Raw genomic sequence first — 16,143 nt, forward strand, 5'->3', positions numbered from 1 at the left:
TAAGACAGATCAGAAAATAAAAAGAACATGCCACAGGAAACAAATGTGATGTACTTGTTTAAATCCATTGCCTACAACAAGCAAATAACCAGACTTATTTAGGCTCACTACGAACAGGTTTTCAGTTCCTAAATAAGATACTGAGTGCAGACTTAAGATGTTCTCTTTGATGTAAATCTCATGCTGAGGTTCTTTCTCCATATAATGATGAGGAGGCACATTAGAGCTGCAAACAAAAGGGCCAATGTAACTGTGGCCTGAGAATGGGTTTTCAACCTGCCAGAATTGCCTGGGATTAGTAAAGCAGTCATCTTCCTCTGGTTGTACTCTGGCTGCCATTCTTTCAAGTGCTCTCTGAAGAATTCAAATATCAAAACAATTTAAAAAGAGACAAGGCTTTGTGCAATAATAGAAAACAAATTTTTTGTTTTGTTTTGTTTTGTTTTGTTTTTAAATAAGTCTTTAAGATTCTTGGGCATAGAAAGAATCTGAAAAAGCTACTTAAAACTTGTGATTTAGATGTGCTGTGACTCTAATTGGTCTTTTTCATTTTAAGGCTTGCTCCAACTCCTGCAGCAGTGAATGGGAATCATTGCAGTAACTTCAGAGCCTTATAGATCTGCCTCTCAAGCTGCTCTGCAGGGACACCCGCTTTCTTGTTTCCTTGACTTCTTGTTTATTCTTTCGAAAATACACAAAGGATAACATTAAAAAAAAAAGTAAAAAAAAAAAAAAGTACTGATAACAAATGAAGCAAGCAACTTGTCAGTTTGGTTTAATTTAAAACAGTAATTAAAAAGCAGTTTATTGCCCTTTGGATGGGTATAAAGTCAATTGAAGGAGAGAAGGATGCAGCTCTTCCAAAGGAGAGAAACAAGTGACATCAGAGGTAAAGGAGAAGGGTAAAACTGTGTGGCTCATAATGGTAAAGGGCCTAGTTGGGTTCTGATACAAAGCTTTAAAACTCTAAATCCTCAACATGTAAGTTAAAGAACAAAATTTAATGGCCTTAGTATTTGTAATGGTATTTGTATCTTAGAAACTCACTGAATGTGAGTGACATATTTGATAATCGTTGCTCAAGGAGTCACAAACTTTCCCAAACTAGCAGCTCCAGGATGTTGCTCATCAAGATTTCATAGACAGCTTTAGCAGTTTGCAGAACTCTTAGATCTTTCTTGGGGATGTGGGGGAGAGAAGAGGGGCTATTCGCTTGCCTTTTGCAATATTGCTTTTAATTCTTATGAGTATACTGCTGTTGGCCTTGAACAGACACCCAAAAAAGACTTTGTTTTTTTTTATGAGCAGAAAAATTATTTCGTCTTAACAGTGCCACATAGATTTCCTTCTCGTGTGACCTGGTCCCAGGGCTAGAAGAAGATGTAAATCTAATCTATGACTAGTTATGAAGGTGGGCAGAGGAGCTTGAGTCAAGGCAATACTTTGGTCATTTCTAGAGGAGAATTCAGTCCCATTCTGTTGTGGCAATATGTGTCTCTGTGGGCAAAATAAAAGCAAACAAGCAAAAAGCAAATGGAGAGAAGCTTTGGGATTTGTTTTGGACCTGGTAAACTAATATGCTGCTTTATTTCTCAGCTTATCACTGCTCTCCCTTTTCCTCTTCACTCAACCTAACTGTCAGCTTGACCAAAGAAAACTCCTTATATGGCCCCAATAAAGAGGTAAAAGCAGGAAATCATGTAGTGAGAAAGAGATTGACAGTTCCCTTCTGTTACCCTGGGAACCCACAGGTCAGACCAGTTTATCTCCTGCAGTACACTGACCTCTCAAAAAATTGTGTGACAAAACCTTTGCAGCCCTTCATTAGTTAAATTTGGTTTGATCCCTGATCTCTATGGCATCAGCCCCCCAAAGGTGAGTGAGGATGGCACAAGAGTAGGAGGATGTGGGGAAGAAGGTGGCTTCTCATCGCCAGCGATGACGCAGCCCCTGTGAGATACAGCCCTGAGTGTGCTCTGCCTGAGATAACCAGAGAAGGGTATGAATGGCAGAGTTTTGGGAAAGAGACAGATTTTGTAGCAAAATGTCGTATGTCAGACAGATGCAGAATAGTTTAAATCTCTTTCAAATCTAAATTCCCCATTTTCACATATTTAAGGATATCTCAAATCCTTTTTCTTTTTGTCCTACTCTTATTAAGTAAATATCTCAGTGGTACCTTCTGACAAAGAGTTATACTTGCAAATTCTGTCATAATGTGAACTACTGTCTGGTATAATTTTAAAAATTTGCATTGCTTTTCAATCTACACCCAGACCACCGGTATGCACTACTCTCTAAAAGTTGAGATCTCATTCACTAATTATTTGCTTACATATTTACGGCTCTAGGAGGCAAGTTTTTTAACCTGTGGGATTAATGGTGTCATTAGGTCAGGACATTTTTTGCTAGCTTTTAATTAAGTCTCATTGTCAAAAATTAAAAAAACTATTTTGGAGAAACAAACTTTTACAAAGTCTCTAGTTTGTGAATTCACGCGCTAAAGACAGTCTACCATTTTCCTTGCCATCAACACAGAACCAAATTTATACACACTTCAGACTTCGCTCACGACTTCTTTGTTCAGCAAGAAAAAGGGAAAAAAATAGTTCTCTTGCTGTATTCCTAAGGGAATCCCGCTAAGTTAAAGCACATTTTAATCTCTTGAGCCGGCAGCTTTATTAGTAAGCGTTTCCCAATCTTCAGGGAAATCTGATTTCGCAAATAGATCAGAGCCACTTCAAATGCAGCTTTCAGTTGCCATCCACCGGGGGACAAACGGGGAGGAGGAAGTTTGTCAGAAAAGACCTTCTCTGAGCCCAAGAGTGATTACCAGAGGTGTCTCCATCGACTGCCACCCACCTAAAGTCGATACTACTCAAATGAGTACGCCGGTGCGGACTATATAAGAGAAGCGCATGGCCCTGGAGGGCGCATCCCCCCTCTCCGGGCGCAGCACCGACCGCCCCGCTCCGCGCCCGGCGGAGCCTCCGCGGGGACCCGGGCTCTCCGGCGGCGGCAGAGGACGGCTCTGCCCAGCCCGCTCGCAAGCAGCCAGATTTGCCTCCGCTTGAAGGTAAGCAGCCGCCCGCCGGCTCTCCGGAGGGGACCTTTGGCATGGAGCGAGGGAGTGTCCCTGCCCCTGCAGCGAAGCCCGAGTCCTTCCCCGGTTACTCCCCGGGTTTGCCGTGCGCCCCGGCGGCGACGGCGGAGGGAGGGAGAGCCCGGAGCCGTCGGGCAGAGCCGGCTCCTTTGCGGCTCCGATTAACTCTTTCGCCCAAGAGGATTTGCAAGGGAGGCCAAGTACAAAACAGTTTGTAAATAACAGAGTTTTGCTCCCTCCCCCTTAATCCTAACAGTTTGCTATAATTAGAATAGCTTACTTAGGGGCATTAAGCACTGCTCTCGAAGCATCAGCCTGTTGTAATTGTTTTTGCCTGTTACACCCTGATTTGCAGCAGCTCCCGGTGTAACTCGCCCCTAACTGAACTCCGTCCAGTTGCCCGTCCGTACGCTCTGGCCCGAAAAGCGCCGGGCAGCACTGCCCGGGCGGGCTGGCCCGCGGGGCTCCCCCGCCGTCCCGCTCCGCCGCCGGAGGAAGGAGGCAGCCGCAGGTGCGGGAAGGCCGGGGGCGAGGGGAGCCGAGCAAATCCCCCGCAAAGCCCTGGACCGCAAATATGTGCGGCGGGGTTAATACCCTTCCCCTAATCCGCATCTATAAATGCGCCCTCCGGGGAGCCGGGCGAGCGCGGCGGGGCTGCTCGGGGGCTGGTGGGGAGGCGCGGCGGGGCGAGCCGGTGGCGGCCCGTCGGGTCCCCGCGCTGCGCCGCCTCCGCCGCCGCTCCGCGGGGCTGCGCCCGGCCCGGGCGTGCGGGAGCGGCGTGCGGGCGCGCACCGCCTCCGCGGCCGCGGGGGTGCCCCCGGGCGCGGCATGGGGGGCGGGCGGGCGGGGTGCGGGCCGGGGCTGGCGCTGACCGCCTTCGCTCTCTGCCTCCTCCCAGCGCCGCAGAGATGCGAGGGGCGAAGAAACGCCAGGCGCTGCCCGCCATCGTGCTCCTGCTGCTGGCCTCGGCCCCGCCGCCGCCGGGCGCCGAGGGCAGGGACGTGCCCGCCGCCGGAGCCGAGCGGGGGGCGCTCCTCGACCTCCTCCTCCAAGCCCTGGGCGACGGCGGCCGCCCGCTGCCGCCCCGCCCGCCGCGGCGGGACCGGGTGATCTCCTGGCGGTACAGCGGCGGCGGAGACCCGCCGCCCGACCCCCGCGCCATCGCCGCCGACGACCCCCGGGCGCCCCCGGCCGTCGCCGCCGCCCCGCCGCCGCCCCGGCTCTTCGCCGCTGCCCGCCACGGAGGTAAGAGCCACCGCGCTACCCCGCGCAGAGAGCCTGGGGATGCAGCCCCCTCCAGGTCCCGTCCCTGCCGCCTCCTCCAGCGGCCGAGCCCGACGGCGTCTCCGCCGGGGCAGCCCGCTCCCCGCGGGAGGGGGCGAGCGGGTTTGCTCTCCCCATCTCTGAGGCGGCAGCCCCCGGGGAGGTTTCTGCCTTTGCTGTGGTCGAGCCCCGCTGAGGGCAGCGCAGCCCAGCACCGCTCCCGTGCGGGACCCGACCTCGCAGGGGATGTGGAGGGTGGGGATGCAGCGTGGTGCCCCAGCCCTGCTCCCCGGCGGGAGTTCAGCTGTGGGGATATCCGGGACACAAGGGACGAGAGGGTCACTCGGGCTTCAGCACCTTCTGCTCGGAGGTCAGTTGTGGCCACAGTTGGTCTACAGCCCCTCTGAGCAAGCCTCCCAACTTCCCTGTGTTACAGTGCAGCCAGCTCTGAGGAAGCCCCGTTTCTCCCCAAACTTAGGACTGCTCCTCTGATTTGCAGAAAGAGGACAAATGTCTGATCTGAGAGACAGATGCCTGGACTTACTCCTTTAAACTTCCTCTTCCACTTGACTAGTTCCCGCGTGATGGATTTTTCTAGGCTTGTTGGGGCAGGTGCGGGAGATCCGGGCTGTGCTGGGCATGGGGGCTTGGTTCACCTTCTGGAGGATGCTGAGGCTGGGGCAGGGAGCTGTTTCTCCAGTGCTGGCACAGGTCAAGCCTGGCCGTGACAAGCAGGGGCAGTTCAGGGCCAAGCACAGCTGCGTGGTGATGTTCACAGACTTTGCTTGGCCAGGAGACCGGGCAGCAGGTCACCTCTGCTGCAGTTATTTTGATGCAGAGCCATGCAAAACATTTCCTACTGGAGCGGAGCTGTGTGAGGGGTTTGTGTAGGTTAGTTAGGATGGTGCAGTTCAACAAGAAGGAGATTATAGTGACTGTCTCTTGGCTGTAGCCCACTAACATTTTTCTCCTGTTGCCTGCCAGAGACCCTACTGGAGAGAAACCAAGATGCGGGAAAATAGGGAAGTTTGGTTTCTTAGGGATTTGTGTCCCTGGAGAGCGCCCTTGTGGCTGATGGCTGGTAATAGGTGAAGTCGAGATGTAGCCCTCCCCAGGTCACACTGGTAGAATTGCTTTTCTCTGTCCAGTGGCCTATTTTAAAGGAAATTAAACCCCATTTTGGAAAAACTTGAAGTTAGGTGACAAGTTCAGAAGCTAGTAGGTGAGTAACTGATTGGTAGGGCAGGTGCTTGCACAGTGAGATCGCTGCACAGTCTAAGGAAATTGGACTAAAAAAAGACAAATCAAGCAAGAAGTAATTAATGTTCAGTCCTTGGAAGCTTCTGCTGAGTGTGATCTGCCCCAAGTACTGAGCAGTCCATCAGTAAGGGGTTGTAGTGTCCCAGTGAACTTCCAGATACTCTTGCTTTTTCAGAGCACTAAGCCTCTGGTAGTAAAGGGAAAGCCAGCCCAAACCAGATTGGCACAGATTTGTTTGCTGACTGGAAAAGATGCTGCTGGTTATCAACATGACTGGTCATGAGTGATTACTTACTGTGACTTGAATTCTTTATGTGCTGTGAGCAAACCCTCAGTGTACACTTTTCCAGGAAAAAAGTGTAAAAAGATCTTCTCAACGCAGAATGCATGAAGCCTTACATGTGTCTTCTGTTCAAGAGAATGAAAGAGTGAAAAGTGTAAACCTGGGAGCAATAGTCACTAGTATCAGGTGGCTTGAGGAAAAAGTATGTTGTGGACAACATTCTCTCTCATTTGAGATGTTTGCTCCTAACTAAATAATCATATTGATCTATAAAATAGAAAGCATAAATATTTCATAATATTTATACAACTTTGAAGGGGAATTTTCTTTAATTCATCAGTATTATGCATAATAAGGCTTTGTTTTCTATTAATTGTTAGTTTTAGTAACTATATTGGATACAAGAGGAGTGGAACTGCTAAATGTCCATAGAGAAGTTCTCCAGTGTTCCCTGGTGTAGGTGCAGTGTCCTATGGGCAGCCACAAAGGCAGCTTTCTCGCCAGCCTAGAAAGGGCAGATCTACAGTTTAAATAATAATCAAGTTTTCATATTAATTCCATTTTTTTTATAAGAAACAGCAAGGATACAAATCAGTACCTCTTGTGATGGTGTGTGTTTGTTTTTTGAGGTAGAGAACTGTGACAAAGCTTTTGTTACAAATCATCAACCCTTTTTGTGTAACTCCTGTCACTGACACATGAACAGCAGCTATTTACTCCAGCTGGTAGTACCTGAGTGTCAGCTGAAGGGAATGGCTCATCTTCCCATCAGTCAGGAAAGGTGTTGTGTTCGGCTGAGTACTCAGCCAAGCGTTCAAAACTGGAGTTATATATTTGGATTGTCTGTTATTGCCGAAAATCAAACCCAAGTGTCTGATTTAAAAGAAAATTGAGCAGCCCAATTGCTTCGTTTGAAACAGAAAGCATCCAGAACAGTGCCGTATACAGAACAGATCGTGCAAGAAGCATCATCTCTGTGTGTTTTCTGTTTTTTCTTTTCTTTTCTGAGGATGCTACTCCGTATTATCAATGAACTGAATAGCAGGACGGCTGAAATGTGCTCCCCCTTCTTCTCTCTTTCCCTCACTGTCAAGACTGGTTCTAGCTTTAGTCTAACCACACAATGAGCTAATTCAACTCACTAAGCAGCACCTCCACACACACCATTCTTTTATTTTATTTCATTCTGGGGGCTTGGTTAGCTGTTTGCATAGTAAAGAGAGCTGACCTGGAGTGCCACCAGGTGAATTTTAGGAGCAGCACAAGGAAAGTGGTTGGAGCACATGACCAGGGGCGAGGGCTGAGAGGGGATGGGACCTCCTCCTTACTGCCGTGGGGACCTCATTTAGCTCAGGCCATAATGGAAAAAGCACAGCATCATAAGGTGTCTTCAATGAAGCTGGAAAAAGAAAGGTGAGACACTAACTGGCAGACATTCTATATGTACTGCTCATTCATAGATACATAAATAAGATGTAAAAGCAAGAGTGGTTGATCTGTGATGCCCCATCTGGATGTGGCTTGCAGGCAATTCAAGGGCAGGTTCTGGACTAGAGCTACGTCATGGGAATAAGAGCTGTGCTCTACTTCATGTGGGTTTGTTGTGGGGCAAAGGGACATGGCAGCACTGAAATAGAGTGGACACTCAAACCTGCTCTGCCGTGTTGGGGCAGTGAGCTGCTCTGACCTGCCTGGAAATGACTCTAGGTCTTTTTCCCCCCTTAATAATCAGGGATATATTTGGTGTTGTGTGCTTCTTGGCCATATGAAGACTTGTATCCTGTATCTTGTAGGACCCAGAAGGACACTTCCATATACAATAAAGATACGAGTTTCACCATCACTTCAACTGTCTTAACTTCTTATCTCTTTTATCCCTGCATGTTCAAAAGTCTTATCTCACACAGATCTGTCCCTGTTTTTATTGGTGACCTGATTAATGAGAGTGAGCACTTACTCTGAAGAGTATATTCAGAAGAAATAATGTATTCCAACTAACCAAAAAGCAGTCTTCATCTTTTGCTAGGATTTCTGATAGGATGCCACTAAAAATACAAGTTGTTCCTTTGAATTATTATACCTAGTGGGATTAAATTTTCTGTCACAACATCCTTTACTTGCCTGATTTCTATGAAGTTTCTATGCTTGAGTTTGTTTGTTTGTTTTTTTTTTTTTCACTAAGAAGTGTCTCATAAAGTTTTTAAGCTTAGTTATGAAAGCTCCTCAATGGGCAATCTTTTTCATAACTAACCCCTGTTTCTGATGTGTAACTGTGGTCAATTTCTTTTTTGAAGAACCCAAATATGTATTTTCACAGGGAGGATTCAGCATCAGATTATTTTTGAATGTCACCTTGGGGGAACTAGAATAGTTTGTCATTCTTCTCAGATATTCTTTGTTACCTTTATCGAAATACTTTCAGCAGAACCAAAATAACTTCCATGTAATTAGATTTAAAGAAGTCTTGGGAAATAAAAAAGTCTACATTAACTGTTCTTTTCTTACATATTCTCCACAACAGTGGAGAAATGAGCTATCTATCTGAACTTACCAGGGGTAGGGGGCTGAAATTTGTCTTTGTACTCGGAGACCAGCAAGACATTTTAAAACATTTTGATTAGTTATTTTTCAAGCATGAAGGAATGAAGATAAATATTGCTCTCAATTTGCCAGTATGTTCAAATTAGCCTCCTGAGCATATCTACTTCAGATTTAGAATAACATCAGAGAATAGAATTTGGCCCTCAAACTATTTAAACTTTGAGGTTAAACTTAAGAGTTCAGTTTTATGCCAAAATTTCTTGTACATCAGCAGAAGAAAACTGTAAGTTGTCCCATGACGTGGTGCTAATTTAACCATTATTCATAATGAGTTAGATTTGAAAGATATGTTTGAGGTTTATTTTTGTTTACGGTTGAATCAAAAACATGTAACCTTATGTAAGGCATAAGAAAAGTTTTGTTCTTTTTGCTCGCTTAAAAAATCTCCTCTAAGTGTAGTGATAGTTACAGCTGGAAGTCCCTAATTCTGCAAGACCTGCTGTGCCTAAAACTAAACTACTTCAGTGAATGTAATTACAGGTCTGGAATAAAAAAGGAGACCATTGAGGAATATAAACCTTGTCTCTAGAAAATTAAAATGTATGGTATGGTGTAACACAGAGTTCTTTGTAATACTTATGTGTTGTCCAATTATTATTCCTATTAATGAAATAGCTTTTTTTTTTTTTTTTTTTTTTTTTTTTTAGTATGTTGTGTTAACAGGAATTGCTGGGCATTCAGGAGGCTTAAAAGAAGATGAAAGTTAATAAAAATTGCATTCTCCAAAATTACATGTGCACCAAAACAGACATTACCTCAGAAATTAGCAAAATAGTGGATGAAATTGATTTAAAAGAAGAAGAACTGTTACATTCAAAAATCAAAATAAGTTTTCTTGGCTTATAGTAATTATTCCTGATTCCACATCTGAAATTTTTAAATAAATTATTTTTACAGTGAAGTTGGTAGGCAGGCCTTTCTGGAACAGAACCAGGCAAATATATTCTGCTTTCAGAGGCTTAATATAATCCATATTCCAAATAGTTAAGGGACTTATTTTTCTTTATTTTTATTGAGACAGACGTGATAGGCAAATAAATTATAACTCTGCATATTCGAGATCTAGTAGTTAAAAGAAAATATATTCTCATAAATTAACAAACTGAATGAATTGTCAGATATTATTCCTCTTGGCAGAACATCTGTGTGGCAGTCTTCATGTGAGAGTGTAACTAGCTTGGGTCCTGGAAGCAGTATAGATGCCATAGGACAATATGCGGCCTAGGCCAATGCTTATTGAGGCAGGATCACAGGGGCTGCGAGGATCTCACCACACCATGATGCAGAAATACGGACAGTCCCAATGAGTTCAGTGGAAATAACCATTATCTCTGCTTGATCCAAGACTAGGTGTCAGCTCTACCCCAAAAATTAGTAGTAGGCAGGATACGGTTTTGTTACATAGTATTTCATTTGAGTGAGGAGAAAGAATTACTTTTCATTAAATATATTGATAGTATTTTGATCTCAAAGCCATCCTCGAATTTTTCTTGATAAATTCTCCTAAACAAGTTGATATTGGCCACTTTTTAATGACCCGTTACTTACTGTTTCCTCTAATAAATATACAGTTCCACACACTGATAGGTTCAGTTCTGATGAGTGCATGTTTGTAACTGTATTTGTATTCATAAGCATATTTTGCTTTTTCCACCATTTTTGCTGTTTTTAATGGAATGAGCCTTGACTTTACTGCCTTTCATTCAGGTCAACTGTTATTTATCACCAGAATTTCATTTCAGAAAGTGTTATCTTTGTATTAGTTCCCCAAACTGTAAGATGTCTGTGATCTCAGTGCCTCTAGTTTGCATGTCAGCTTTCTTAGTTTCTAATTCAAGTAAGTTCCAAATGCTGGAAAGAATGCATATTCCTTCAACCTTCAGTTCCATCCAAGTGCTCAGCTCTATCATTGTGTGCAGTTCCTTTATGGATACGATGCCTTTATGACCTGTAACCCTGCTGCTACATTTCTTTCCTTGACTGCTTGGGTTTTTAGGTGTATCGTGCCTTGGAATAGCAATATTGTGTGTTTGGCAAACATGACTGTCAGGCAATAGAGCTAGGCCACAGAAGGCATCTGAAATCCAGGATAAGCCAGAAATCTTCCTTATCATGGTGGAGAATGTCAAGTCCATGGACCAACCCTGAGAGCTGATGAGTGAGTGAGCAAAGACAAAACACAGTTGTTACGTACATGGCGGTTTGAAATGTAAAGTCCATCAGAGTAGTCCTCCAAATGAAATGATGACACTGGCTCTCCAAGGGGCTCTGCTCTTTCTTACTTCATTAATAACAGCGCAGACCAAGGGTGCTCGATACCTTACAGTATCGACCCAATGTTGGATGCTCTCCTGGCACGTGAAGGGAGAAACCTTGTGGAACTGCCGTACGTGGGGCAGCAAACATTTTGGATGGCAGTATGCTGTGCCAGGAGCAAGACAGGATGTCAGCATATGGAAAAGCTTTTTTTTTTTTGTGTTGAGCTATTGTGTACAAAAAGTCAGTGACTTTTTCTTTACTCAATATGAGGAGATCTTCTGGTTTTTGTTTTAGTTCTATTTCATATTTTTATAAAAATTGTATTTAGCATGACAAGAGACACAATTACTAATGTGTACAGTTCTAGCCCCAGAAGAATGAATGTCAGAATTTTCACTGAATTACACCAGGATTGGGCCTGAAGTATACCAAGACTCCTCCCATATGCAGGGAAGTGAATAACAAATAAAACAGAAGTTTCACTTCGAGGTAGATCCAAGTGCATAACTGTCTAACTCAGGAACTATAGCATGCATTTTTAATTAGTCTAGCTTGGCCTTGAGCCTGTGAAAACTGAAGAGTTGATATATTTTGTATTTTTTTTCTTTACTGTAGACGTGATTTGATTTTTCAATCAAGAAAGAATGGCAGGTCTCTTGTGTTTTACTGGTTTGTTATTTCAGGTGTTAATCTGCTAGGGAAACCCTCTGAGAGGTGGGAGAATAGTAGTGCAAAGGTGTAAGGCTTTGCAGTACATTTATTGTTTGGTAGATAGGCTTTGGCTTTGAAAATACAGTGCTTCATGTCTGGAGATAATTTTGATTTTTAAATAGGTATGTATACAGGGAGAAAGATTTAAAAAGATGAGAAGTGTAAGTATACATACATACATACATATATATACACACTCATCTTTTAATTAATGGGTTTTGGGGGTAATTTGAGAGAGAACGATGCAGTGTTTTGGACCTACATGTGACTGGAAAATCACAAAGGTGGCTTATAAATGTAGACTGTATTTTCCAAAGTGCTTAAAACAATGTAAAAATCATTGCATAGTAACAGTCACTGTGCAAAGCTATAAGCAAATCCTCATAATCAATGAGAGACCCGAGGAAGATGCACCATCTAGGAAAATAGCCACTGGAAGGCTGCAGAGAGAAAGGGGAGGCTGGCTCCATGTCTAAAGTATATGTCTGCTTTGGGATTGTTTTATTCTTAAAGAGGATCTCTCCAAGCGACCTGAAAGTAGATTGTAGAAGGGGAGAAATATCCCCCTTATTAATACTTACCTGTTTCCTAGACAATTAATTTTTTATCTAGTAACAGTAACTTTCCACTAAAGTAAAAAAAAAAATACTTAAAGGTGAGCAAATCTTATTTTGTGAGACTTGTTTTAAAACATACCAAATTAGTGCACTTTAATACCCGTAGTAAATGTCTTTTTCAGTAAAAGCATTCAGCTGATGTTGTAGTGAAAAATAATATTTTTTGACAATTTATTGCTTACATTTGGTTTTGATGATGAGGGAGAATATTAAAGCAGACTGTTAGAAAAGAATATAATGGTTTGTGAATGTATGTGCACATGAGCAGTGTTACACAGAAAGAGATATATTTTTTTAGTTGGAAAGTGTTCTCTGGGACATTTGTTTGCTTGTTTTGACACTTAAGCAATTGCATATTCTCCCTGCCCATGAGACCACAACCAAAACTTAACTCTGTTGAAGAAAATATGTCAAAACGAAACTCGCAAAATGACTAGAAATCAGAAGACAATGCATGGTGGAAAGCATTTTGCTAGAAAAAGTGTGTCTGATTTCCTGTGTTAGCCTCAGTTGATCAGGCTTTTCTATTCAATTTAAGGATGAATGCTTCATTTTGTCACTTGCGAATTAGAGGCTACTAGTTTAGTGGAAGTCCTATGGGCTATTTTTTCATGTTTTGGGCATTTTTAATGTCAGTCAATTGGAAAACAGTTGCTCCAGTGAGGGAATTGATTGAATATTGATTACATACTGAGGGTGCAACTCTTTATCTCTAGGGTATAAACAAGATTTAACACATGAAGGATCCAAGCATTTGATTGGTTAGTGGCCATTTTTATATTAGCCTGTGTTTTATTATGTCTGCTGGGCCAAAAAACATTGATGTGCAATGCTCCACTGATTTTACTAAAATGGTGCATAAAAATGTGTTTCTTTAATACAGGCTTTAAGACCAATGGCAAATACTGTTTGGAGTTACAAATTGTGGCTACTTTTTAATTCTAACATTTTGTTTTTAAAAAGGCAATTAAAATGGTTATCTAATCAAATAAAACCCACTTATGGTAAAGGCACAACTTTGCATACTAAGAATATCTAATTTTTTAAAAAAATTTTTTTTTAAAAGTCTATTAGATCTTTCTTTGTCAATTCAAGTAAATTGGTTAGATGATTGAATTTTGGTACATCTTCTCTTACTACATGTTTTGAAATCTGTGTCTTTAGCTTGAAGAAAAACATTTAAAGTTGCATCAGTAAAGCATCTACTGTCATGCTCCTTGCAGATTTAGGACAACTTCAGGAGTAACATGGCACAAATCCAACTAAGGCTTTGCTACTTAAATTATGTTCTCTTTTTTACTTGAGCCTGTAAAATAAAGATGAAAAGCAAAATAAAACCCTACTGGAAAACATTCAGACACCTTTTTTTCCTTAACCCTTACTGCTTATGATATCAAGCTGTATGTGATGTGTTTCAGTAGAAGGAACCTTCGAAATGAAATGTTGTGAAATGCATCCTCATCAGTATATGTGACAGTACTGGATATATGCACTAAATTAGTAAAACCCTTAAATCCCATTGGATTAAAATAGCTGAGGAGATAGCTGTGATGTTGTTACTGTAATTGTGGTGATAGAGTAATTACTTCTTCCTTGTCTGTTACTGGCATAGCATACCTAACACGAGAGACTTCTATTTTGTCACTGAAATTTTAATTCAGGAAATTTAGGAAAAATATTTTCAGGACTCATCTTTTACACAGTGGACAAAGACTTACATCCAAAACATACCAATAAGAGGATTTCTTGTGGTCTCCAGCGAAATCTTCTGGATCAGAAGACAATCTAGAGCAGGCTAATTACTTTCATTTTATGCTGTGAACCTAAAGTTTGAATGGTCCTGTTGGTCAATACTAATTTAGCAAGATGTTCCATACAATTTGTGCTTCCCATTACTATATGATCAAATCCCAAGTTTGCATGTAAGAAAGATTAACATACACAGATTTCCTCCCTTTGTTCAGTAATGAGCTGCTTTTCCAGATGTCAGGTAATTTTCAGACTTTCAGAAAAGGGATTACTACAAAGTAAATAATTTGTGTGGATAAGACCTGCACAGGTACAACAAATTTAACACCCAGATGTACTGCCCATGAACAGGGTAGCTCTACATTGCCTGCATGGTGGAGTCTCTCTGTGTGTATGTATGTGATTCAGCTGCATGGGAATATAGAGGATCCCTTGTCTAAGCAGCAGTCAGGGCTTTCAAAATCCTTAAAACGGATCCAAGCTGCCCATTTATACTGAAGTCCACTGACCCAGAACTGAGCAGCACCTCCAGAAAAGCCTTGCTTCTCCTTCTTTACTTTTGTCTGGGATAGCTTTTCCTTTCCTGTCAGAGCAAGGAGTGAAACAAGGAGTAAATCTGGAGATTAAATAATACTAACAAGGTAAGCGTTATCTTAGAATAAATAGAAAACCTCTTGAATATTGCAGGTAACAGTTTCTTTTCTCTGCAGTTACACTCTCCATCACAGAGTACCAGAATATTATGACAGTGAGAGCAGTATTAAAAAGCAGAGAAATATTAAACTAGCTCAGTCCCAGGATATGGAAAGTGTTTTCTGTTTTTTATTTAAGGCCAGCAATTTCTTTGCAGCACAGTTTGGTCCACTGAAATGTATGGTTTACATGTATTTTACACCTGCTCATGATCCTCAAAGATAAGGCCTCCAATATCAGTATGTCTAAATAGCTCAGTATGTTTGATGCATTTATATGTAACACTCAAAATATTTTGATCCCAGTTATCATTTATAAGATGTCTCCTTATGTAACTGTGATAGGGTAAAATGACCTTAGCCTGAGTATAAACATGGTATATGTTCACTGGGAACACCTTTAAGATAGCAGTTTAGAATAAAGTACTTATAAGGGAGAAACTGTGGCTTATTAATGTTATGATAGTTCTGAACCTGTTCTAATTCAGAAAGAAATAGAAACATTTCTAAAATAAGCACAGGAAATGTAAAGTACAGTTAAACATTACCATTTGCACAGCAATCAACCTGGAGCCTTTTCATATTTCAAAAAGAGCAGGGTCTAATTAAGCTCTGGCAAACTCAATTCTATTTCCTTTCATTCCGATAGAGTTTGCCTGTTTGTCACTGCTGAGGTTGGCTTGTATGCAGTTGAGCATATGTCATCAGCTTTCATTCAGATGATTCAACTAGTTCATATATTGCTTTTGATGTACTGCAGCTGTTCTTGTGTTTAATTTATGCAAATATTCTAGAATCTACATTTATTAGCAGCCATGATAGCTAAAACAGAATACTTGCATAGAGTGCTGCAGAATTTCAAGAAGTGAATTTCCTCTTCATATTTATCAATGTGTAGGCTCTATATCTCATTCTAAGAGTGGTTCTGCCTTCAGTCAAGAGCTATCCAATAACTTTCCAGGCATAATTTGGAATCTCTGGATTCAGCTGAAATGTCTGCCTTGATAGTTTAGTTATTTCAAATAGCTGATAGATGAATGGAAATTGTTATCTGTTACACAAAAAAATTACGAATAGGAAAAGATAGCTTCAGTAAATTAATGCGTTGAATAGTTTGACCAGTCTTACCTATCTGTCTCATTATTTTCAGTGGATTATCCTTTTATAGTTTAATGAACAATTAGTATTGTAATATATCTTTCCTCCTGGAAAGAGTGAAGTACATATTCACAGCTTAGTATTCAAAATAGCAAGGGTTTCATAATGCCGTACATTTTCCCATTTGAATTGCTCATTCTAACCTGCTTATTAGAATATCTTAGAAAAAAAGAGAGCTCTTTTGCATAAACTCATATATCAGGTCTGTAATCGTTTTGAGATTTTTTCTTTCACTTTTCAAAATAGATATGTATTTCAGTGTTTTCCATGTTCACATCTCTGACAGAGGAGAAAAGAAGAAAAAGGGTGCTTTTGAATTATTCGCATAGTGCTCATCTGTATGTGTGTAGTGCTGTTCATGAGGCTCACAATGCAAAGTATAGTTGCTAAATTCTTTTTTATGTTTCTTTTTCAACTGTAAAACTTGTCAGAATATGTTCATCTAGA

At 41.9% G+C, this 16,143-nt stretch overlaps 1 protein-coding gene across 1 annotated transcript in view; it reads left to right on the top strand.

The window, feature by feature from the left end:
• Window positions 1–4,011: 4,011 nt before the first annotated feature.
• The window catches only part of ALKAL1 (ALK and LTK ligand 1), a gene marked incomplete at both ends in the record, with an annotated part of 33,410 nt that continues 21,278 nt past the window's right edge, over window positions 4,012–16,143 (top strand). Inside the window, one exon of the mRNA XM_082320507.1 lies at window positions 4,012–4,348. Within this exon, the coding sequence (XP_082176633.1) occupies window positions 4,012–4,348 (337 nt within the window). The remainder of the gene's footprint in view (window positions 4,349–16,143) is intronic.

Source organism: Platalea leucorodia (genome assembly GCF_965183815.1).
Source record: "Platalea leucorodia genome assembly, chromosome: 1".
In the NCBI taxonomy this organism is placed as follows: Eukaryota; Metazoa; Chordata; class Aves; order Pelecaniformes; family Threskiornithidae; genus Platalea; species Platalea leucorodia.